We start from the raw sequence: 26,698 nt of genomic DNA on the forward strand, positions 1-26,698 counted from the left end.
ATTGAAAAAAGTTAAATGATAGCGATTCAAAATTGTTTTGATAATAAGAATCCATTTTTAAAATTTAAATAACTAGAAATAAAAGAATTCATTTAAAAATCGCGCGTAATAAGTTTGTTGTAAATAACTTTAGCAAATTTACCTTTGGCTCTTAATTCCTTTGCTTCTTTAAACAACTTTTTCCAAATTTCCGTTGTTCTTTCGCTAAAATCTTCATTAACATATAGTTTTTCATTCCAAAGTTTTAGTTTGATAAATTTTTCAAAAACTTTCTTTCTTTGTAATTAAGAAATTTGACTATTATAGTTCTATTTTTTTTAACACCTTTTTTTTCATTTTTTCATTTTTTCATTTCTTCCTATTCGATGCGCCCTTTCAATTTCTAAATCATTAGTAAAACCAAACTTAGATTTGAGGACTTCTTGAATTTTTCTCTCGCTGTCTTCCCATGATTCGTTCTCGCTTTCTTCGACTCCATTAAACCTAAGATTATTCCTACGACTTCGATCTTCAAGTTCGGCAAGCTTGTCTTTCACATCATTGTTTTTGTCATTAAACTTTATGTTATCTGTTAGTTCGACATTTGGAATTGCGTTTTTTTTCAGTTCTTTCAATTCAGCTAGAGTAGTTTCATACTTCTCACTTACAAAGTCGACTGCCTTTCTTAATTCCTTCATTTCATTTTTAAGATTTTTATTTTCTTCTTGTATATTATTAAATTTAATTTCCATTTTATCAAATTTATCATTAATAAGTTTTATTAATGTGTTTTCATGTATCTCGAGTAAATCCTTTATATTGGTTGCTGAAAATTTTGCCATTATTTATTTATTTCAATACTTACTTTAACAAAGTTTTTTTTTCCATTACTTTAAATTAACAACAGATGAAATCCCCATCACCAAGATTGACCTTATTGACATTTTGATCACCTTATTGACATTTTTACGAGTGAAAATTCTCTTGTATTTTGATACCTTTTAAATGCTCTAAAGTGAAGTAAAATAAAATTAATTTCCTGTGTTGATAGTAACACAAGACTTGTATTGATAAACTTAGTTTATCATTTCTTTGAAATTTATTTCAAAAACTTGCTTGCTTTGATTTTAATTATATTTTTTAACAAATGCGCACTTGCCTCTCTTTCAAAATCAGCGAATCAGATTGCTCATATTTCTGCCTATTTTGAGCCTGTATAGGGTTTCAAAATATGCGGTCAAGAAAGCGAAAAAGTTAAAAGCGAATGGGACGGGTTAGGCGAGGAAAAAAATTTAACAATATTGGTAACACGATTATTTTTATAACTTTTATATAAATGAGTTCATATTTAAAAATAAATGAGTTCATATTTAAAAAGGAAAACGCAATTGACTATTTATATTAAAATTGCTAATTTTCAAAGGTCATATATTCTTGACAAGAATAAGTGTACAAAGGACTAGGTATTTTTATAGAATTAGAGAAATCAATTAAAAGCATCGAACTTTCCATGGGACTTTGATTAATGTAAATTTTAGCATCATTTAGGAGAGGAATAATTATTGGCGGACGTGTAATCGGCGCACCCCCCCCCCCTAATTTTGGTAACTACCGACAATTTACGAGTGTGATTACTAGTTTACTTGCGGTACGGAGTTATTTACGAGTGCAATTTAGTTTGTAATGTTTACTTAAAGTACGGAAGGAAAAAATCGACAAAAAAACATAACACTGTTTTATTAACTTTATATAATGTTCTATATTAAATAAAATATAGCGAAATTGAACATTAAAAAAAAGTTATCTAATAAACTTACAACAAAAAAAAAGTTGCATTTCTTTATCACAAAGATGCGAGATAAAACAATTTATTTACAAAAAAGAACTTGTTTACAAAATATTTTTTAATATTATTACTAGTAGTATTTTAAAGCTTGCTTAAAACTAAAAAGAAATATTTACTATTAAATAAAACTTTTTCAAAATTACACACACACACACACACACACACACACACACACACACACACACACACACACACACACACACACACACACACACACACGCATATATATATAAAATATCTAACTTTATAATTCTGCTTAAATATCATTTATTTAAAAATAACTAATCTAAATTAAAGATAGTATAAAAACCTACAAATAGGTATCCTCTCTAATAAAATAATTTCAGTAAATAAAATAAAACAGCTTATTTTATTAGAGAGGATACTTGTCATGTATATGTTGTAAAAAAACGTTTATAAAATTGAAGTTGAAGTGAAGTTTTGCCAAAGGTTTTCAGTTTTAAAAGCGAAATACTTTCTGTATATTGCTTCATCAAGTCGACTCCACTTCAAATCACCTTGTGACCCGCAAACAAATTTCAATCTTCGCTTTATTCGACTCCAAAAAGCCTCAACATGGTTTGATGTTGCTTGTGTTACAGGATCAACAAAGTTGGTTGTGTGATTTACTGTGAGATGGTTAAAACCTATGTTATTCAAATTATTGTAGGCAGCCCATTGATCTAAATGAATTTTAGACCCAACAGCCACCCATCTTTGAATTAATGGAACCAATGTTGCAGCAGTTCTATCTTCCACACGTGTTAAATATCCCTTTTTAGTCATTAGATCATATGCTCCGAATATCCAGTGTTGTTCGACGACATGCCCTACATTAATCTTCCTTTTAAACATTAACGATTCATCAATTTCAACAACATGGCCAGGACCACCTAACTGATTTCTATCAGGAACATCAATTATTTTAAAGGAACATATGTCTCTAAAGTACTGATACCACTGAATTGATGTATTTTTGCAAATACCAACTATATTGCTGGCTGTTGTGACAGGCACCTCCGCAATCCATAAAAACATAAGTTGAAGAATACTACTTATGTCTAGTGATGAACAAATTTGAAAAAAGCCACTTCTAATTGTCTTTGTCTTCTTGCATTTACAACACCTCCAAATATGTTTGTCCTAAATGAAAAGTAAATTTGATAAATCTTATTCTGATATTGACTACAAATAATAAAAACTCAAAGCTTAAAAAAGCTTACTTTGTCTTAAAACAAGCGCACACAAAAAATCAAAACTAAGCTTAATGAAAGTGTATTAATGTTTTTGTGATAGTAAACACTCCCAAAGTTTAAATAAGGATTAACAAAGCTAATATAAACATTAATCAAGTTTAAAAAAAGATTAGCAAAGCTAATAAACTATTGCTCAAGCCTAAATAAAGATAAACAAAGCTTAAATACTATTTAAGCTTTGTTTATTCTTTATCTAAAAAATTTAGATAACTAAACAAAGCTTAAATATTATTTTAGCTTTAATCTTTATTAAAAATAAAGATTAACAAAGCTCAAACAAAGATTAATATAAACTAATATAAACATAATATAAGCTAATATAAACATTACCACAGCTTAACTAGAAATAATTTTTTAAAGGCTTTATGTTTTTGTGATAGTAAACACTCCCAAAGTTTAAATAAGGATTAACAAAGCTAATATAAACATTAATCAAGTTTAAAAAAAGATTAGCAAAGCTAATAAACTATTGCTCAAGCCTAAATAAAGATAAACAAAGCTTAAATACTATTTAAGCTTTGTTTATTCTTTATCTAAAAAATTTAGATAACTAAACAAAGCTTAAATATTATTTTAGCTTTAATCTTTATTAAAAATAAAGATTAACAAAGCTCAAACAAAGATTAATATAAACTAATATAAACATAATATAAGCTAATATAAACATTACCACAGCTTAACTAGAAATAATTTTTTAAAGGCTTTATTATTTATTTTTCGCAATTTAAGCATGATATTTAAAAACATTTACCTGACAACGATTATACTTTTGAACATTCATAGCATGTCCGCATTCACAAAATTTCTGAATATCCATTAATCTGTAGTGCTGGAGAAATCTTATTAAATTTTCCTCATTTATTAGTTTAATAAAATGTGTAAGAGGAGACATCTTCAAAGCGTTGAGAAGTTAACATAAAATGATATAATGACGTTGATATAATAAACGTGTTTCGAAATTTCCAAATTCCGAAACTATTTTCCACCAATCATTTTATTTTTTATTAACCATTAGATTTTGAAACAAATCACACTTGTAAATTGTCTGTAGTTACCGAATTAGGGGGAAGGGGGGTGCGCCGATTACACGTCTGCCAGTTTCTCTATCTGGTTAGTAGGGCAGGTCGATTTTGGAATCAGGGGTTTGGTAATAAAGAGATTTGATAAGTAGGTGAAAAAAATGTGCTTGGTAAAATTTTTTTTGTTTTAATGAAGTTTAAGTTGAGCTAAAATGATTTTAAATATTGGTATATTTAATAAAAAATTTTTTTGCAACGCCATCTTTATCACTTACATTTTTATACAAATTAAAGATTTCCGCACTTACGCAAAATAAACACATGTTATAATTGTGTGGGAAAAAAAAAATTTTTGTGGACGAAAAATAATGTTTTCAAACAAGCATAAAACACGAAATTGCACAAAAAGCAAGTTTGGTGGAAGTCCTAACCCTCTTGCAAATACAGAACCACCCACAAACAGACAGATTATTCAAGATTTTTATTTTCTTAACAATACTTATCCAAGTTATTGCTTTAGCGTAATTGTAAAACTGATAGCTGAAAAAGTAATCATGATTTGGAAAAAAGTTAACAAAAAAGTTAACTCGGCTACCATTAATGTCCACATATTGTGTCGAAAAAAAAGTTGGAGTACTTCTAAACATATCCAGGTTAATTAACCGAAGAAAATGCAAAGTATTAACAGAAAAAAACACTTCTTAAAAATTGGATAGGCTTTTTGATATCAGTTCCTGCACATGTGACCTTAAAGTTGTACTTTGTAATAATAAAAATATCAAATGTAGTCAAGATAATTGTCCTAATACTCATATTTTATGCACATGTAGTCCAGATAAAAAAGTACTATGTTATTTTTTAATAATAGATAAATAAAATAAAAGTTTTTTTTAAATAAAATGAACACAAGTATATTACTAGAGTGTGAAAGTTTAATACTATGAAATTTATATGCAATTTCTCAATATTATCAAATAATATTTAGGTTCCTGTAGAAGAAAGGTTATATTTAAAAAACCAGAGAGATAAGTCAGGTCCTAAAGGATCATTTCAACTTGGCTCAGTTGATTGTGAAAGGTCTAGAAAAGGATCTTTAAAGAAACATAAAACTGAACATAAAAATATGGAACAATCATTACAACAAGAAAAATTTAATTTACTTCCAGAAATAGTATTATCAGAATCTGATTCAGAATCTGTTATTTCTAGCTCAAGTGAGGTAATTAACTAATAAATCGAAATTTAGTTCATTGTTACATTTTTTAAATTTACTTTCTTTTTTTTAACATATCACTTTTTTATATAAAATTTTTTTGTTAGTTAACTTTATAACTTTTCTTTTAGATATGGGAGCCTGCAAGAAGTCCATCAGGAATTTACAATCTTTGGAAGTTTCCAAAGTTTGCTATTGAGTTGATCAGAAACGATATAGGAAGTTCGATTGGAGCTGCATTAGGGAATGCTCTTTTGCTCGATCTATCAGGACTGTTTAATGATCCAGCAATTATATCAAGTTTAGTTTTAGACAAATCCAAAATAGACAGACAAAAAAAGTCAGTTAAAGTATTGTCAGACTTAAAATCCTTTGAAAATAACAGAGAGTTTGTTTGCCTTGGTGTTGATGGTAAAATTGATAATGAAACTATAGTTATAAGAGAAATAAAAAGAGAAGATGGTGAGGTTGTGTTAAAGAGATCAACAGAGAAAGAACATCACATGACTGTGACTAAAGAACTTCTCCCTAACCTTTACAGTGGGGAGTATCTTACTCACAAAGTTTTACCTCTTGTTGGAGCAACAGGAAAAAAGCAAGCTCAGTGCCTATACGAAGTTCTTAAAGAGTATGATTCTTTAAACACTCTAAAAGCAGTTTTGGCAGACAATACTTCCACAAACACAGGTCATAAAGCAGGAATGGTTGTGGAGTTAGAGAAAAAACTAGGACGAAAACTTCAGACTATAGGCTGCAATCTTCATCAGAATGAGCTTCTCTTTAGATCTTGGTTTAAAAAAATTGATGGAGTAACTAATTCACCAAACCATTTTGCTGGACCTTTAGGTAAAATGGCAAATATCAATAATGAGCTTAATTTAGTTGTTAATTTTGGTGTTATTAAGTCTCCAATTATTGTTTTAGAAAAAGAAATTTTAGATGATTTAAGTAGTGACCAGAGGCTTTTATATGAATATTGCATTGCAATTGCCACTGGAAATATGAGTGTTAAATATTTAAGTTGGAAAATTGGTCCCCTTAATCATTCTCGTTGGTTAACATTGGCAATACGGTTGATGTCTTTATATGTCCGAGTACTAGTTCCTGATTCTAAATTAATTATTTTGGTAACCTATATTGTCCAAGTCTATGTTCCTACATGGTTCCTCCATAAAAAGAGCAATAAGTTACACGAAGCTCCATCAATTATATATTTTATGATTAACCAAATCAAGCTCCAAGGAAAAGAGGTGCAAGATATTTGCTTAGCAAACTTAAGGTTCAATACTTTTTGCCTACTTCCTGAGAATATTTTGTACTCAATGTTAAAGTCAGAGGAAATATATATAAGATCAATAGCAATGCAGAGATTACTTGATATTAGAAATCGTAAAAAAGATGGCCAAGTTATAAACAGAATTAATAAAATTCCAGAAATTAACATTGATGCTCATATATGGTATGAGCTCATAAACATTTTTGATGAAGACATAGATGAACCAGCAACAACTCAAGATATTACTGATGAAGAGATAGTAGAAAAGTTATTATCTGGAGAAAAAATTGACCTCCCAGGTCTTCCTTCACATTCACAGAGTGTTGAGAGATCTGTACAACTTGTTTCCATGGCTTCTCGTACTGTTTTTGGAAAGGAAGCACGTCATAAGCATATTTTAGCAAAAATTCTAAGCAAAAAGCATAGAAAGAGTTTTATGTCTAAACGTTATTACGGTGAGACATATGATGATATTTTTTGTTAATTTAAAAACTAATTTATTGCTACTTGTACATGTAAAATTAAACTTTAATAAAAATGTATAATAATTTTTGAGTTAGTCATTACCTCGCGTGGTTCTTAATAAATAAAAAGATCTGAATGCAATTTTTTTTATGGAATCTTTTATATAATTTAAATTTTTGACAGTTATTTCAAAGGTTTTTAATAATCGTTATTAAAATTTAACTTATTGGATAAATTTAACTTATCTGAAATAATTAAGATAGTTTTCTATTTTACAAATATTCTATTATATAACCCAGGCGTCGGCAACCTATTTAAGGTTGAGAGGTTTTTCATTAAATAGTTAAAATAAATATTCATTAAATAATTTTAAAAAAAGAGCCGCAGGATTTCAGTTTTAGACCCCTGATATAACCATTAAACAAATTTTCAACATTTTAAATTTGCGTTTTTTTTATAAAATCCGGACCAGAATTTACAAAAGAATTTTGTTAAAGTATGAATATCTAACTTAGAAAAAAAAAATATTTTTTTGACTTAGAGTACTTTATTTTGTTTTTCTTTATTTCTAAGTAACTGTCAGTCCTTTTGCTTTTTATTTATTTTATTTTATATATAAATTAGTTGGGTCCTGAATTTATAATACAATGCCGCAGTAAATGTTGCGCGGAAAGCCTTAGGACCCAACTTCAAAGCTAAAATCGCTCATGAAGAAACTATTTTAATTTCATAAAATTTTCCAGGATGTGTTTTTGGACTGTTTAGAAATTATCTCCATAATGCCAAACACTGAAATCGAAAAAAAGTTGTAATTCGACCTGCCCTACTGGTTAGTAGTTTGTTACAATGGTTGTCTTTTTTTTAAGTCTTAGAGTTATAAAACCATTAGGAAAATGAACTACTTCTTTTAAATCTTTATTTTTGAAAAAATACTATGTATATGTTTTGAGTTGTGAAGTTTTGTAAAAGTATAAGTACTATATTGTACAGATGTTGATAGAAAAATATTACTTTTTGTGTAATTATTATTTGATTTTTTTATGCAATTATTCAATTTCACTTTTATTAGCTTGCAAGCTTTTTGACAATTGTTTTGATTATAATATACACGCAAAAGCCTTTATTTCAAAATCAGCCAATCAGATTGCGCATTATCTCCGCCATTATCTCTTCTTAGTCGTATCGAGTTATATATGTCGAGTTAAATATGCTTCCCAGCCTTCGCTTTAAAATTTTCGCTCTTAAAAGTTTCGCTTTAAAGTCACCGAACCGTCGTTTACATGTCTGGCTATGTTATTATTTACATAGTTACAAGAAACGATGAGACACCCTTTACATCAAGAACATCAGATTGAAGCTATAGATCCAAAAACTATTTATATTGAATATAACGGTGAATGGCAGTGTGACAATTGCAGTTCCCAATATGGCAGTCAAGAAATACCGTACCACTGTAAAGATTGTGGATATGATTTATGTAATACATGTGTACAGCCAAAACGTCATCTAAGACATTCCCATGATTTATATCTTGCTAAAATGATAATAGTTTATCCCCATTTTCAAGGCCATTTTAAATGTGACGCATGTGAACAAAACAAAGGTGAAACAATAGAAGACGCATTAGCATACCATTGTTTTGATGATCAATTTGACTTATGTAAAGAATGTTTCCATGGAAAAAAATTCGTTATTCATGTTCATGATTTGATGCCAGTTAATGCTGCTTTAGTTTATGAAAATTCACCTGGTTTATGGGTATGCGATACTTGTAAGAAAACTGGTGTTCAAATGAATACGTAAGTAGATTGCCTCAAGTAAAATCCTTTTCTTTTATTAATTTGTTTACAAACATAATAGATTTATGATTTTATTCAAATACAGATAAAAAAAATGACTCTACTTGACTTTCTTCCCCCTCCCCCCTGTTTTATGAATAATGATGATCCGGGCTGCTGAGAGCCGTCATGCCGCCTGGACAGCAACCCTGACTATCTAAATTTCCCTATATTATAGATGAAAGACTTTTTTTTTTAAGTACCTTTTCGTTTGGCGCCCCTTAAATATCTGCTGCCCGAGACAAACTGTCCCTTTTGTCTCCGCCCCCCGCTCTCAGTGGCCCTGATTATTATAGAATTCATTATACTGATTCAGAATCATTTAAAAAATATGTTGGAAAACTTAAACAAAATTGCACTAAAAATGCTATATATATGAAATATATTCATCATTTCAATTGCTTGTTTATGACTTTAAAAGCCATTACATTTAATTGCTTCAATCTCTATTTGTTAGCTAATGTATGTACATTTAGTTGCAATAATTCCTTCTAAGGAAAAGCATTAAAGAACAGATATTATCTTTTTCCGGATATTTTGGGAATTCTGGATATTTTTTTCAACTTTTTCTGGATATATAAAACTATTTCCATAAATATAAGTTTAGGTGTATATTTTTGTAATATATTTGTTTTATAAGTTTTTTTACTCATTAATCATTTACACAAAAATTATGAAAAGTTTAAATAAAAAAATTAAAAACAACTCAGCTAAAAACAACTCAGCTAAAAATTAAAAAGAAAATGAGGGAAAACATATTCCGGATTTTTGCCGGATATTTTATATAAACAACTTTCCGGATTTTAAAAATAGAAATATAGTAAATATTAGCATTTTTAGTGTAATTTTTTTAGCTTAAAAATCAAATTAGAGTACTTTCTTCAAGCCTTCCTGGAAAGCGTGAGTGGTCCCATGCCTTGTATGTCCACACCTTAAGTAATTTTTTTAGACAATTTGACCACATTTTAATATAGTAAGCGTTTTGAGAATTCGGCAAGCAGCAAAACAAAGAAATAAGAAACTAGAGATTAAAACAGCAATACTCAAAGAAAAGAATCGAAGACTATGTGAAATAGAAAATCTAAATAAAATAAGCTAAAAAAAAAGTTAATAAAAAAAGAAAATTGTTGTCAAAAAAAGAATAAATATTTAACTCTTTTTGTTTTCTTATTTTTTTTGTTATTTTCCACTTAAATTGATTGATACAAGTGGAGGAAAAAAGTTGATAAAGAATATAACAAAAATAAAAATATTTTTTGATATACAATTTTTTCGCGACTTTTTTCAGTCAGTATACGAAGAAAATACTTTATAAATTGCGCTCGAAACACGGTCAATTTTTAAATTTATTTTTCAAATGTCTTTGCTAAACTTTACTTTTTTTTATAAATGCACAGGAAAAGAAGAAAATTAATTGCTATTTATTTTTGAAAAAATTTATTTTTTTTAACAAGTTTTTCATGTAAAAAAAATAAAGCGATGCTGCAAAATTTTGTGGGCTTGTGCATTGTTAATTTACTAAACTTTCATAACCAAATTTTTAGGAGCCTATTTAAAACTTTTAAACATTTTAAACAACGCAATCGTTATGTTCATAATATCTGCCATGCATGTAGGTATTTTACCATCTAAAAAATATTTATAATAAAAAACATTTATAATAAAAAGTGTCGGATGTGATGGTATAGTTGTACTATAATTAAACTGTGCATTATAAAGCATAGCAGTGGTAGAACATAAATTACTTCCTATTTTTAGAGTCACAAGTGAACCAGTTTTATTTTGTAACTAGCAGTTGAAGGTATAGTATCATATAGCAGCTTGCAACAGAGTTATGAATGCTCAACATAGTTACCGAAATAAATTTGCTACATAGATGACACTTCTTTTTCAAAAAATTTTGCCAATATACCACAAAGATATAATAAATTCAATGTCAGAACTGAAAACTACGGTCATCTACCTTTCATTTGATACCAAATTTATTGGGGTTTGTTAAAAGTTAATTTGAACGTCATGGTTGACGTTTTGATGGAATTGCCCATATATATATGCATATATATATATATATATATATATATATATATATATATATATATATATATATATATATATATATATATATATATATATATATATATTAGGGTGGGTCAAAAAGTATAAAGTTTTAGCTGCACAAATCAAACATACTAAAAAAGTGCTCCTCCATTTCCTGAATAAGATAGTATAAGAATTTTTGAATAAGAAATATTTTTAGTGGTCCCAACTGACCCTTAAATATTTAATGGGCCCCTAATATTTATCTTACAAAATTTGTTTCAAAAGTATGTCAACCTGGTACTTAAAAAAAGCGAAATTTTATGAAATTTTCAAAAATGGTTGTTATTTTTTATAAATATAACTATTTTAGATTTTATTGCATAAATATGATTGTTTTTTAACGATTTTAAAAAAAGGTAAGTTTTTCAAGGTTTTTTTTATAAATTTTTTTTTTTATAAATATATAATATAATTATAAATATAAAATTTTAAAAATTTTATAAAAAATAACAACCATTTTTGAAAATTTCATAAAATTTCGCTTTTTTTAAGTACCAGGTTGACATACTTTTGAAACAATTTATTTTTTATAAATATAACTATTTTAGATTTTATTGCATAAATATGATTGTTTTTTAACGATTTTAAAAAAAGGTAAGTTTTTCAAGGTTTTTCAAGGTTTTTTTTATAAATTTTTTTTAAATAAAAATTTTATAAAAAATAACAACCATTTTTGGGTTGTTATTTTTTATAAAATTTATAAAAAATAACAATATTAGGGGCCCATTAAATATTCAAGGGTCAGTTGGGACCACTAAAAATATTTCTTATTCAAAAATTTTTATACTATCTTATCCAGGAAATGGAGGAGCACCTTTTTTAGTATGTTTGATTTGTGCAGCTAAAACTTTATACTTTTTGACCCACCCTAATATATATATATATATATATATATATATATATATATATATATATATATATATATATATATATATATATATATATATATATATATATATATATATATATATATATATATACATATATATATATATATATATATATATATATATAAATATATATATATATATATGTATATATATATATATATATGTATATATATAAATGTATATATATAAATGTATATATATATATATTTGTATATATATATATATGTAAATATATATGTATATATATATATATATTTGTATATATATATATATGTAAATATATATGTATATATATACATATGTATATATATAGAACCCTTAGATGTTGTCCGAAAGTTTTTTCGATATTTTGTTGACAAAAAGTAAAAATTAAAATGCAAGACCGGAATTTTTTTTTTTTAATAATGATAGACTGCCTGCCCCAACCAAACCCTCAGTCGATGTAGCAGCACTCCCTTGCGGGTCAGGCTATTTGTCAGTCGATGTAGCAGCACTCCCTTGCGAGTCAGGCTATTTGTCAGTCGATGTAGCAGCACTCCCTTGCGAGTCAGGCTATTTGTCAGTCGATGTAGCAGCACTCCCTTGCGAGTCAGGCTATAAGATAGTCGATGTAGCAACACTCCGCGCATGATTTACAGTAAAAAAAATAAAAATAAAAACATTTTATTAAAAAAAATAAAAATAAAAACATTTTATTAAAAAAAATAAAAATAAAAACATTGTTTATATTGTTAAAAACATTCAAAATGTTATAAAAACATTCAGAATGTTTTTAAAAACATTCTGGTCAATTAAGTTTGCGTTTTTGTGGTTTTTTTAAAAAACGATTAATTTGTAATTAAATTAATGGTTTTTACTTTCGTCCAACACGGAAATGTTGGACGAAAGTCAAAAGTAATTAAAAGTGACGTATGTGTTGGCGTAAGAATCACTTTTTTCCTTCCGCTCTTCCTAAAGCCAACAAACTATAGAACTATATATATATATATATATATATATTATATATATATATATATATATATATATATATATATATATATATGTATGTATGTATGTATGTATGTATGTATGTATGTATATATATATAGCAGGCCTTGTGATAAATAAAAATTACTTGTGATAAAAAAAAATAATTAAAAATAGCTAATTTTTAATTTTTTTTTTTTTTTGAATTACTAATAATATCTTCTGTATTATAATCTTTCAAAATAAAGTCACAGAAAAGAGAATTCTGTTTTTCCTACATATCTTTTTGTCATTCTTCATATAACTCGAATTTTGTAATTTAATACACTTGGTCTAAAAACAATTAAATAAAAATGAAACGGGCAAACAAGGGAAGCCAAAATTTTATATTTAAACACCTCATTGTTGTGGTTATACTTTACAAAAAATTAGTCTGGATACATTTGGATAAAATTAGTTGCATGCTTTAAAATGTAAAAACAAACAAAAAAAAGTTGCGATTTGAACATAGTTTTTTTAAATCCATAGAATATCACTTATGCCAATTATCCATAGTCTGATATAAACACCTATAGTTTCACTTACCAGGATATGTTTATGAACAAACATATACTTACAGTGACAAAAAATTAACAAAGACATTTCTGTGTTTATTTCTGTGTACCCAGAAGTATTTTTGTGTTTATTCCTGTATTTATTCTCTGTAAGAATGTTTATTTTGCAAAAAAATAAAATTTAAACAAAAATAAAACATCTACAACATGCAATCTATTTGAGAATTATATACATCAATAAAAAGAAAGAACAATTTTTAAATTATGTTTACAAAAATGTTTTAAAAAAATTGTATGTTTTGTCTCAATACGGCAAGGAAGCAAATATCTATTTTTACAATATATTTATATATTTATAAACAAGTTTATATTGTAAATTAATAAAAAGTTATTAATAGCAATAAAGAAATCTAAAATATATGGCTACATTCTCTACCATCAGTAGATTAATTGTCTTTTTAGCTAAAATCTTCTAATTGTTCACCTGAATCCAATGATTCATTATCTGATGATTGCATTTTGCTTACCCAATAGTTCACCATCTGATGAACTATTTTCACTTACAACTGTCTTAGTGTGAGAGTCATTGATACTTTTGATTTTGACAATGTTAATTTCGTTTACAGATTGAAATTTAACCATTCATTTTTCTAAATATTTGTTTACAACATATTTTAATATTACATTTCGATCTTTATAAGACCATACATGGTTATCACCAACAATTAGCTTGCATTCTTTCATGGTACTATGATTCATTCGAAGTCTTTTATCTGAAAAAATAGTTGTCAGAAAAAAAAAAAGAAGAGATAAATTTTAGTAAGTGGTTTATATCAAATTGAATTTTTACATAAAATGGTGCGTTATAAACTTAAAAAATTATCAAACTTTTAAAAGCGAATTTTTTAAAAATTAATTACTTACTTATCTTACTGCTTATAGAATAATTTAACAGTTAAAATATAATAAAAAGTCGCTTAACCAAAATTGCTTACTGCTTACATAAAATTGCTTAAGGTGTATATAAATCGCTCTACGCGCAACGCTTTAAAACAAGGCCTGGTAGAGCATGTAAAATAGTGTTACTGTGTATGCTGAGTGTTTGGGTTGGGGCAGGGTTAAAGTTAGGATTAGATTTAAGTATTATATTTTTGTAAATAATCATTTATGTAAATGAATAAAAAAATGAAATATAATATTTAATAGTTAAATAAAAATAACAAAAATAGATAAACAAATATACTTTTATAGCAAAATATTAGATTTAATTATGTATAAATAAAAATAGGCATTACCCAATACTCTCCCTATTTGCCAGAAAATTTTTTTGGAGAATTGGTTAAAAGTTTACTGATTTCAAAATTGATTCTGCTTTTAAAATCTATGATATATTCCAAGATAGACTCTAAGATTTAGCTTCAAATATTCATTATTTTTGCGCTGGCCCAAAAGTCAAGCTAAAAATAATGGCTTTCTAGTAATTTTGGTTGCTCATAGTACAGGAAGGGAATTTGTTGTTAGTAAGGCAATTTTTAGATGCTTACTTTATATAGAGGATGTTCAAATTTGAATTAACTTTTTTTAAGTTTGCGCCATTTGTATTTTTCAGTTTCTATTTATTGACACCGGTCAAGTATAAACATTGCGGTTACATGGAGAAATATACATTGAACGCATCTTTTTTATTAAGAATTATTTTAAGTTTAGTGAAAGTTGCAGAAGCTGGAAGAATATTTTGTACAAAATATGGAAGAAGAAATTGTCCAACAAACTCCACCATTCGAAATATTGTTTTAGGCGTAGAACAAACTACTTTATTCAATATTTTGCATAAGGATCTTCACCTAAAACCTTACAAAATACAGTTAACACAATAATTATTGCCAACTGATCATACATTACATTGTGCATTTGTTAATTGGGCTCTTGCAGCAAAAGAAGAAAATTATGATTTTTTTGATAAAGCTTTTAGTAATAAAGCTCATTTTAAAATTGTTGGGTATGTAAACAAACAAAATTGTTAAATCTAGTGTGAAGAAAATCCATGAGTAATATTTGAAAAACAACTGCTTCCACAAAAAGTAACTGTTTAGTGTGGCTTTTTTCTGGTGGATTGATTGGTCCATATTTCTTTGAAAATAAAACTGGACACACTGTTACTGTGAATGGTGCTCGTTATTGAACAATGATTAGTAACTTTTTGTTTGACAAATTGGAGCATATTGGTGTACAGAATATGTGGTTTTAACAGGATGGTGAAACATGTCATATAGAAGCAGAAACAATCAATCTTTTGAAAGAGAAATTTGGTGATCAAATAATTTCTTGAAGAACTTTTAACTACCCATTAAGATCATGTTATCTAACTCCATTAAATTTTTTTTTATGGGGTTTTTTGAAAAGCAAAGCTTATGCTAATAATCCTCAAACCATTCAGCAAATTAAAAAATTAAAAAGTTAATTCAAATTTGAACACCCTTTATATTTAAGTCTTGTTTTATTCTGTTTAGTACAGTTTATTTAACTTAAATATTATATTATTGTGAGTTAAATAACTAAATTAAACACCCCATCAATATTATATATATAAAAGTATTATATATATAAAAGTATTATATATATAAAAGTATTATATATATAAAAGTATTATATATATAAAAGTATTATATATATAAAAGTATTATATATATAAAAGTATTATATATATAAAAGTATTATATATATAAAAGTATTATATATATAAAAGTATTATATATATAAAAGTATTATATATATAAAAGTATTATATATATATATATATATATATATATATATATATATATATATATATATATATATATATATATATATATATATATATATATATATATATATATATATATATATATATATATATATATATATATATTGTGAATAGCTGACACTAAATCTTAGAGTCTATCTCAGACTATATTGTAGATTTTAAAAGCAGAATCAATTTTGAAATCAGTAAACTTTTAACCAATTCACCAAAGTTTTTTCTGTCACAATTCTAAACTTATAACAAGTAATTTTTCTATTGCAATTATAACAAGTTATAACAATTGAATTTGAATATAAATAGAATGTAAATATAAATAGAAATAGCGCTATGACAAACGTCTCACAAATCAGTTTTTATATAAATTAAAGAAAAAAAATGGATTTCTTGAACATTTATAGTGGCCTTACCTCTAAAAATATTGTTGTATCATTAAAGTGAAAATTTACAAATATATATTTTATTTCTAAAACCACAATTAAACTTTACTAGTTGGACAATGCTAAGCTGAAACCAATCTAAAAGTGATAAGCTAAAACCATCCAATCTGTAAACTGGGAACTTAAGTTGATTTTGCATTAATGTTTTTTCAAATGAAAAACACCAATTTTAAATTAGACTGTAATAACATATGATACACATTAAAAAGGATATATAGGAAGCATTGTTTTTTTTATCTCAATTTAATATTTTTGATTTTTAAATTAAAAAAAAAAAATTAGTATTAAGAGCTATAAGCGTCAATTCAAGCCATGGGTTACTAAAGGAATAATAAAATCAATTCAAATTCGAAATCTTATTCAAGGGAAAATGTTAAGGATAAAAGATCCAACAAATATAGTTAAACTAAAAACTATCTTTAAACGCTTTAAACATACTATAATTAATCTAATAAAACTGAGTAAAAAGATACATTTAAAAAAATTCTTTTCAGAAAATATAAAAAACTTTCGTGAGACCTGGAAAGGCATAAAAAGTCTAATAAATGTCAAAAATGTCAATAATGTACGTCCAAATTGCTTATAAGTTAACAAAACATACATAACTGAACCAACTCTAATCTGCGAAGAATTCAACAGCTTTTTCACAAATGTAGCTCATAAACTTAATTCTAACTTAACTCATCTTACATTAGCTATAAAAAGTATCTTAAACATCCGAGTCTTCATAGTTTACTGATATCTCCAACAAACTATTCTGAAATCTCCAACAAACTATTCTGAAATCTCATCACTTATCTATATTAAAACCTAGAAAATCAATAGGTCCTAACAGCATCCCCACAAACATTCTTATTGATTTTAATTCTGAATTTTCTCTTATTCTCTCAAACCTATTTATTATCTCCTTATATGAAATGTTTCATGACATTTTGAAATTATCTTGTGTCATTCCAGTATTTAAAAATGACTCAAAGCTCTCATGTACATATTATAGATCAATTTCAATTCTTTCTAACATTAGCAAGCTCCTTGAAAAACTAATGTACTCTAGATTATACTCATTTTTGAATTCCTTTAACTGTTTAAATGAATTTCAGTTTGGATTTGGATCAAAACACTCTACTTGCCACGCTTTAATAAGTATAACCGAAAAAATAAAAAAGGCACTGGATAATGGTCATTTCGTAGGTGGTGTTTTTATCGACTTACAAAAAACTTGAACATTACCGAATCCGAGGAGTTGCTTGTAACTGGTTTCAATCTTATCTTTCAAATCGAAAGCAGTTTGTTAGAATTAATGGTTACAAATCAAATAACGAACATATAGTTTGTGGTATTCCCCAGGGTTCTGTTCTTGGCGCTTGATTGTTTTTGATTTATATTAATGATCTAAATAACTCTGTCCACTTCTCATCAGTCCATCTGTTTGCTGATAATACTAATATCTTGCATATTAATAAGTCTCATTCTTTGTATAAGAATATAAACTTAGACCTAAAAAGTTTAGTTCATTGGCTAAATGCAAACTTCTCTGAACTTGGAAAAAAACTGAACTAATATTTTTTTCATCTCCCAGACAAAAAAATTTATACAACAATCATATAACTAAAATTAAAATTAATAATAGACGTTTATATCCAACACACGTTGTTAAATATCTTGGTATTTTTATAGATTCGTACCTCTTATGGAATTTTTGTATTGATGCACTCCATAAAAAACTTAATCGAGCTAATGGTATGCTTTCAATAATTCGCTATTATTTTGATAAAACTACCTTTAAGAATCTGTATTTTGCAATTTCTCATTCTCATCTCAATTACTGTTGTCAAGTTTGGGGACAAATTGGCAACTGTTATATATTATTTATAAGTTGTTATCAGCTCAGCGCCAATCAATCCGAATAATTAATTTTCAACTCCATAATACAGAAACTTCAATATTCTTCAAAAAACTTAAAATTCCTACTATGTCAGCACTAGTTAAATTTGCTAATCTTCTTTTTGTTTTTGACTCCCTTAATAAAAATTTACCTTCCTCTATTACAACCTTCACTGAAACTCGATTTATACATTCACATTTAACTAGAATCACCAATAATGGAAAACTAAATGTACCTCCCTATAAAACTTTGAGGAACGGTTAGTATTCAATTACACATCAGTGCATCTTTGAAAAGTTAAAATTTCAAAATAATTTATCTTCATTTCTTTATTTAAAACAAAATAAATTTAAACAAATTCTAAAAATAATTTAATTTTAATTTTTTATCATTATTAACTTCCTGTAGTTTATTATTATTTTTTTTTTTTCTTACTATTTCTATAGAAACTTTATTCTTTTTGTCATTAATATTTATTACTTTCATTACTGCTGTTTTTATTATTACTAATATTAGAATTATTATAAATTCTATTATTTTTGCTGTTACTTTTGCTCTATAAATGAATAAGGCTATTATTGTTATTATTATTATTTTTTAAATTAATATTATTAATATAATTATTTGGTGTCACTCCTTTGATCAGCATTCTGCATGAGTGACTCCTTCCTCAATCAATTATTTGTATTTATTCTTAATAATTATATTTTGATTTTATTATTTATAATATTATAGATATTCTTTTTCTTATTATTTTTATTATTGTTATTATTATTATTATTATTATTATTATTATTATTATTATTATTAATATATTATTATTAATATATTATTGTAATTATATAATTGTAAGTTTTGAGGAAAATAAATATCTTGTTCTGTTCTATTCTGTTAAAAAAGTATAACTAAAATGGTATTTGGCAGCCATATGCTTTCAAAACTAACATTTTAGCTGAAAAAATAACTTCAAACATAATGTTACAAAGAACTGAAACTTTGTAAAAAACAGTTAAGCAATCATCAACCATGCTATATGTAACAAGTGTATGTAACAAGTATATGTAATGTAATATATATATAAAAATAGTATTTTTTGCTGTTATCAAAATAAAGTTTTTGTTAACAAAAAATAAAGTTTCTAAGTATATAGCTTATGTGATTTTAAACAAAAAAGTATATTATTATATAGAAGTTGTAATAAGTCTGCACAAACAAAAGTAATATAGTAAGTAATGAACTTAATTGCAGTAAGTCAGATTATTTAATAACTTTTTGTTTTTGTTTTTTCAGAAACTACAGCTGGCATTGCTCCCAGTGTGAATTTGATTGTTGCAAAAACTGTCTTAAAAGTGTTACTGTTAGTGACCATGAGCATCCTCTTAAACGATCAGACCCTTTTGTAGTATATTCAAGTTATGCGGGTCACTGGAAATGTGATAAATGTGCATATGATTATTCACCAGGGGCAAGAAGTGAAAATAAGCCTTATCATTGCTTTACTTGTGGGTATGATATGTGTGAATCTTGCTACAATGAAATAGGTGTGAAACATTTTTGTACCATCTGACATAATTTATGTTAGATTAAAAATAATCTTATAAAATTTTTGACAAAAAATTGACTGTTAGCTATTTAGTACATGGCCAGTTCATTATTTTTCAATTAATTTAATAAAAACTTTGTGGAACACCAATTTTGATTTTCCTGGTTTTTGCATATTATTATGCGCATTATGTAGATAATTTAAGTTTGAATTTTCTACTATCTAAAAATGCAAACATTATAAACTTATCATGTTCACATCAAAAATGCCAGCATTTTAAAATAATCCTATTTTTTTACTTATCAACAGTTAAATTCATTATTAAAAACCCCTGCCCCTCTAACTGGCCTACTGGTTTATGTAAGGGGTGTTACCAATTATAAGTAATTTCTTAACAAAAAGAAAGATGGTTGGTTGCCCCTCCTTGATCTGGTTTTTATAGTGGATAGGGGCACAAATAAAGGGGTATTCACTATTTAAAGACCTTCATTGTGGTTCAAATGTGGTACTTTAATAATATTAGATTTATTTTAAGTTAAAGGCATTATTTCTTTAAGTTTTATTTTGTTATAGTTGAATCACATACAATAAAATAGTATTTAATTACTGATTAAATTACTAATAATCAGGACACAAGTAGGGCAGTAGATTCAGGCATTAATGGTTATGTTAAGTAGAACAAGATGAATTAAATTATAACGTTATAACAATAACAATCTAATCACATTTTATTTGAATAACTATTTTTTAAAAAAATGCAAATGAGTTTAAATTTTGAATTAAAAAATCTTCAGCATATAAAATTTACATGATTCAAAATATTTTAATCATTCATCATAAAATTTACAAATACATAAAAATCTTTAAATTTTAAACTTCCGTTTTAAAGTAAAAGATGTAATTAAATTAGTATAATAAAAAAACTTCTTAACTAACATATTATAGAGCTTAATCTTATGGAAAACAAGTAAAAGTATTAAGAAAATAATTATTCTATATTATTTATACCTTTCTTGTGTCTGTCCTGTTTTTGCAGGTGAGCTTTATATATTATTAGTAAGTTCTCATTAGAAAGTTTTAAAATTGAAATTAACTTGAAAAAAGGTTCATTTTTAGAAAGTCATATTATGCAACCCTTCAGAACTTTACCAGAAATGATATATCATACAGTTAAGATGAAATCAACATCATTTGGCCTTTTAAAGCTATAACATTGTACATTTGATTGAAAATCTGTCACAGTATAATTTTCTATAATACATCAAAATCTGAATCTTACGGTAAAAAAAAAATTAAAAAAATGAAATAAAGTCAAAAGATCAGATGGCTTTAACTGTATATTCATTTAAAAAAGAAGTATGTATGTTTTATGTTAGAAAATGAAGTATATATCTTCCTGAGACACATCTCACAAGTGTGAGAGTGTCCCAGAAAAAAAATAATTAAAAAAATAATTAAATGATCTAGTAGGGAATTCATCTAATGAAATAACTTTTAAACAATGGTTGAAAACTGATAGGTGCTCCTGAGAAACGATAGTTAAAAGCCCTGATGAATTTCAAGAAGAGTTAGCAATTAACTTATATGAACTCACAAAGCATCATTATGTTAGCAAATCCCAGACTTACTTTTTAAAGCAACTCAAAGAAAACTTGAAAGCAATAGAGTATATTATCCCAATGGATTTTTCAAAAAAATGTTTTTATTTGTAGTTTAGGATTCAAGTTCATCTTATTTTCCAAAAATCAGGCAACTCTTTATCCATTTCAGGAATAGGTTTCATTTTAAAGATCTCACATCGCATATGTGAGGTCTATAAATAAAACAGTCTTATTATTACAGTTTCAAAGGGTTAAAATGCTTCACTTCCATAAGTTGAAAGTAAGAAAAAAGTTTTAAGGTTTTAAGGTAGTTTGTTTCAACCTTGTGGTCAAAAAGTAAACCTTGTAATAAATAGTCTCTTTCAACCTTGGACCTGGTTCACAGTGGTTCCCTTGTAAATCAAAGGGGACCACTGTGTTGTGTTAGTAAAGCCATACGTATCCGATCTATGTAATGCACATAAAATATGTAAAAACTAGGAAAATCTGATATAGTGTCACACAGGCCATTATATAAACTTAATATTTTATAAATATAAAATGTTGATTGCATTAAATAAGGTTGAGCAGGAGTTGCAATAGGAGCAAATAAAACTCTTTTTAAAATGATATTAAATATATTTTATTTCTTTTATTTTTATTCTTTAAGATAAAAGAAATTTCCTTTTTTTAAATTATTCAAAAATTACATTTGCATAAAAGATTATATGCATTAATAAAATCTTAAATTCTTCTGATTTGCCATGTGAATTGCCATTTCAAACCATAATATATATTTTTTCATTTTTAAATACATTTCATCTATACTTTCAAAAATATTTAACAAGTGGTTATTAAATTTTTGTTTTCCAGCCTGCTGGAAATCTGTTATCCTTATTTTCAAAAATTCTAGGGAGCGATCTGACTCGTCTAACTACCGTCCTATTAGTCTTTTATCCTATCGTAAGCAAAGCTTTTGAGTCTTCAATTAATATATCTCTTATTCTCATCTGGAATCTAATAACTTACTTTCTGATATTCTTGTTCTACTGCTGATTTGTTAATGATAATAACTGATAGATTTTATTATGCATTAGATAACTATTATATTATTAATTAAATTAAATATTTATTATTAAAAGTATTATTTACTATTATTAACTATTATAAACAGCTATCAGAGATTTACTAATGTTTGAATCATTATCCCTTTTCCAATTCAACGTCATATGACCTAAGTTTATACTTCAACCACAACAAGTCAAAAGCTGTATAGAGAGACTCAACCTTATTATAAATTGCATTTGTGCACCATGGAATGCACTTTCCAGTAATACCATCAACTCAAAATCTGTCAATATTTTAAAGTCATGGTTGCAGCATCACAACACTCGCAAATAATAGAACATATCAAACACGTTAGCATAGCAAGGCCTGGCGCTGAGCTCCGTCAAACTTTATAACATTTTTGTAAAATTTGATTACTGAATAAACTAAACTAATTATTTGGAAATGCATTATCACAATTTTTATACAAATATTTTTACATATTGAAAATATTACTTTTTATCTTTTATGTTATTCACCTCCTAAGGTTGATAAGCCCACTACAGTCGAGGAGACTACCTTATTGTGGTTGCAACCCTCACTCAACTCTTTAAATCGAAAACATAAACCTTAATAAACAAGGCCACTGCATGGAGAAACAAGTTTGTTTATTTGAATTTCAAGTTCAATTGAAACTTCAGTTACTTCCTCACATTTTCCAACCTTTTTTCTATTTCTCATTGACATTTTTAATAATAAAAAATATTACTTTTAAATCTAAAATAGATCAATACATATACAACTCTTCCCGGGAAATGCGTGTGGTCGCAGGCCTTATTCGTCCATGATTAAAGTAATTATTTTAGACAAACTGACCAGGTAAGTTTGCATCTTTTAACTTATAAAGCCTTTTAATAACTCACAGCAAAAAACTAAATTTATCTACTAAGAAAGAAAAAAAAAACAATCCTAAAAAAGGGAAACAAAATTGTAACAAAATATCAATTTAATTAAATAAACTCAAAAATTTAATAATTAAAAAAAGTAAATAAATATTTTTTTCTTTGTTAATAAAGTTTTTATACAACTTTTGTATTCTTTTTTTAGAGTCATTGTTGAAAAAAACATTATCTTTTACAACGATTTAACAACAATTGAAAGTTTTGATATGCAATTTATTCACTATTTTTATTAGTCCATATAATTGAATCGGTGAGAAGAAGAGCAGTACTAGTCCATTTTTTGTTATTTGCACTTTTTTTCATGTAACTTCATGTAACAACATGTAATTTCATGTAACTTATGTCGATAAATCATAAATGTCAGTTTAGTACAAGCGTAGATAATTGATGATTAATTAATGTTATTGTTTTGTTTAATTTGAGTTGAATACTAATTAATGATTTTTTGAATTGTTGGAAAGTTCTGTTTAATAATCATGACTGATTCAGAAGCAACATTCGATGAAGAAAATAAATCGTCAATAAAAGGAAAAAAACATAAACCAAATCCTCAAACCTGGAAACAACAAAAGATAAAGCAAGCCCGCCAGAAAGGACTATCTTATATTAGCATGTCAGGTAAGCTAGTAGAAGCTAAAACTACTGGATCAGATTGTGTTTGTAAACATCAGTGCATGAAGAAATTTATTAATGAAGATAGGAAGACAATTATTTGCTATTTGTAAGACGGGGAATGTAAAAATGAGGCTGATACCTTTTCTACTCAGATTAATGGAACACAAACCTGTTATCAGATGCCATCCAAGAACTGAAGTTGGTGCAGCAAACGCAAAACCTAGAGCAAGTAATTTTTTATTTTTTACTAATAAAAACAGTAATTGCATTTCTGTATGTAAACATGCCTTCATGAGTTTGCATTCCATATTACATATTCAAGTACAGCAACTAACAAATATTCTCTTATCTGAAGTGTCAGCTAAAGACGCACGTGGAAAGCACAACAATAGATTATCTAAAATCAATGATAAATTCATTGTTAAACATAGAGCACATATTGAGTCATTCCCAATAGAAACATCTTATTATTCTTTCAAAATTTTGAAATATTTGCCTAGGGGATTAAATATTAAAACAATGCACAGTTTGTTTATAAAGCAACACCCCGATCTGACAAATAAAGTTAAGTATGAGCACTAACTAAAGTATTTTCAAGACAACTACAATCTCTGATAGCATGTCATCAAATTGACATGTGCTCAGAATGTGAGAACTTGGGATCTAGGGATCGCCACAAAAACTTAAACGACAATGTTAAAAGAGTGGCAGCAGCGCAGCTTATGGTCCACAAAAAGTGTGCTAATAAATTTTATAAGATTAAAGGTGTACCAAATTTTTGTAATACAAATCTAAACGTAGCCGCATTGTCTTTTAACTTCATACAAAACTTCCTTCTTCCGCACATACCTGTTCAAGAGGTATTTTACTATCTTGAGCTTTGGGTAAATACCTTTGAAATTCACAATCTGGGCAATAATACGGGCCAATGTTATGTTTATCACGAAGGACAGGCTCGAAAAGGCTCAAATGGAGTTTGTACCTTTCTACAGAACTTTATCCTCATAAAAATTCCGGGTTCTGTTCAAGAACTTCATCTATTCTCTGATGGCTGCTCTGGGCAAAATAAAAACCATACCCTTGTTCGATTTTTAGTAGCTCTACAAGCTGGAAAGCATTTTAAGAAAATTTATTATTATTTTCTTATGCGGGGACACTCATTCCTTCCCTGTGATATAGACTGGTACTATCAAAAGAAATATACAAAAGCATGATCGCATCTACCTTGTGGATGAGTATATTGATTTGATAACCTGTAGCAAAAAAAATTCCAAACCATTTACGGTTATGAACATCATGCATGAGGACATTTTAAATTTCAAAGATTGGTGGCCTACTGTTTATAAAAAAGCCTCAAAACCCATCAGAGACAACATACGTGCATTTTCTGTATTGGTTTATAAAATGTTTGTTTATGACAATGCAATGCCTGGGTATGTGACAACATATGACAACATATTGATAGACTATGTTCCAGAACTTAGACTTGTAAAAAATTGAGTTGAGCAACAACTGCCCACTAAGAAAGTTTATCAGGAACCAGTTGCAACAAATGACAAAAATATCAATGATGTTAAAAAGCTGGAATGTTACATACCCACAAACGCAACTGAGTTTTATAAAAATATATATTTTCTTGGAAAACAACCGGTAGTGTGGAGGAAGATAATTAACTTTTTTTTTTTATTCCAGTGACTATTACTTGTTAACTTAAATACTTAATTGTTTAATAAAGTATAGCTTTTCACGTAAAGTTTGCAGTTTTTTTATTCCCTAATTTGTAAAAATTTGATTGAGGAAGAATAATACTTGTCCAAGGATTTTATTTAATTTTTGTAGCAAGAATAACTTTTTTTTATGAGCTACCACTATATTAACAGGTCCTTCGGGAATGGAAGTAGACACCTGCTTAGATAACTGGCATCCAAAGTAAATAGTTTATAAACTATAACTGTTTAAAACTTAAACATTGATTGTCTCGAAATGAAAATATTGGACTAGTACTGTTCTTCTTATTACTGTTCTAATATGCTTTATTTGATATTTTTTTCTCAATAATTATATAATAGGAAAATAAGAAAATAAATTATATATTTGTAAAATATATATTTTGATTAACAATTTTTGTAATAAGTTAAATAAAAGAATAACATGGTTTCTTTAATAAATGTATTTACTGCATTTGATGCATGTCTGAAATTGTTTCTTTTAAAATGTCCAATTTCCAATGTTAATATGAATTACTAGTGATAATGAACATAACAATTGCTCTGTTTGAAAAAATGTATTTAAAAAATTAAAAAAAAGTTTTAAATAGGCTCCTAAACATTTTGTTAAAAAAGTTCAGTTAAGTAACAATGCACCAGCCCACAAGCTTTTGGAGCATTGTCAATAGCAATAGTTCATCAGGAAATAAACTATCGG

General features: G+C 26.8%; 3 protein-coding genes across 3 annotated transcripts in view; 1 reads left to right on the forward strand and 2 right to left on the reverse strand.

Annotated features, from left to right (window-relative positions):
- Window positions 1-332: 332 nt before the first annotated feature.
- Window positions 333-821, reverse strand: LOC136086798 (uncharacterized). Its single transcript, XM_065809288.1, has one exon. The coding sequence runs from the start codon at window positions 819-821 to the stop codon at window positions 333-335; it is 489 nt and encodes a 162-aa protein (XP_065665360.1).
- A 1,076-nt stretch (window positions 822-1,897) lies between these two features.
- LOC136087176 (uncharacterized) lies at window positions 1,898-3,991 on the reverse strand. The gene is made up of 2 exons (XM_065809675.1): window positions 3,833-3,991; window positions 1,898-2,968 (listed from the first exon to the last, which is right to left on the reverse strand). Exons 1-2 carry the CDS (start codon window positions 3,971-3,973, stop codon window positions 2,240-2,242), a joined length of 870 nt encoding a protein of 289 aa, XP_065665747.1. The 5' UTR covers window positions 3,974-3,991; the 3' UTR covers window positions 1,898-2,239.
- A 4,275-nt stretch (window positions 3,992-8,266) lies between these two features.
- Window positions 8,267-26,698, forward strand: part of LOC100205294 (protein Mdm4) — a 47,404-nt gene continuing 28,972 nt past the window's right edge. Inside the window, exons 1-2 of the mRNA XM_065809866.1 lie at window positions 8,267-8,853; window positions 19,818-20,068. Coding sequence (XP_065665938.1) covers window positions 8,375-8,853; window positions 19,818-20,068 — 730 coding nt within the window. The 5' untranslated portion in view covers window positions 8,267-8,374. The remainder of the gene's footprint in view (window positions 8,854-19,817; window positions 20,069-26,698) is intronic.

This window comes from Hydra vulgaris, chromosome 11 (assembly GCF_038396675.1).
Source record: "Hydra vulgaris chromosome 11, alternate assembly HydraT2T_AEP".
Classification (NCBI taxonomy): Eukaryota; Metazoa; Cnidaria; class Hydrozoa; order Anthoathecata; family Hydridae; genus Hydra; species Hydra vulgaris.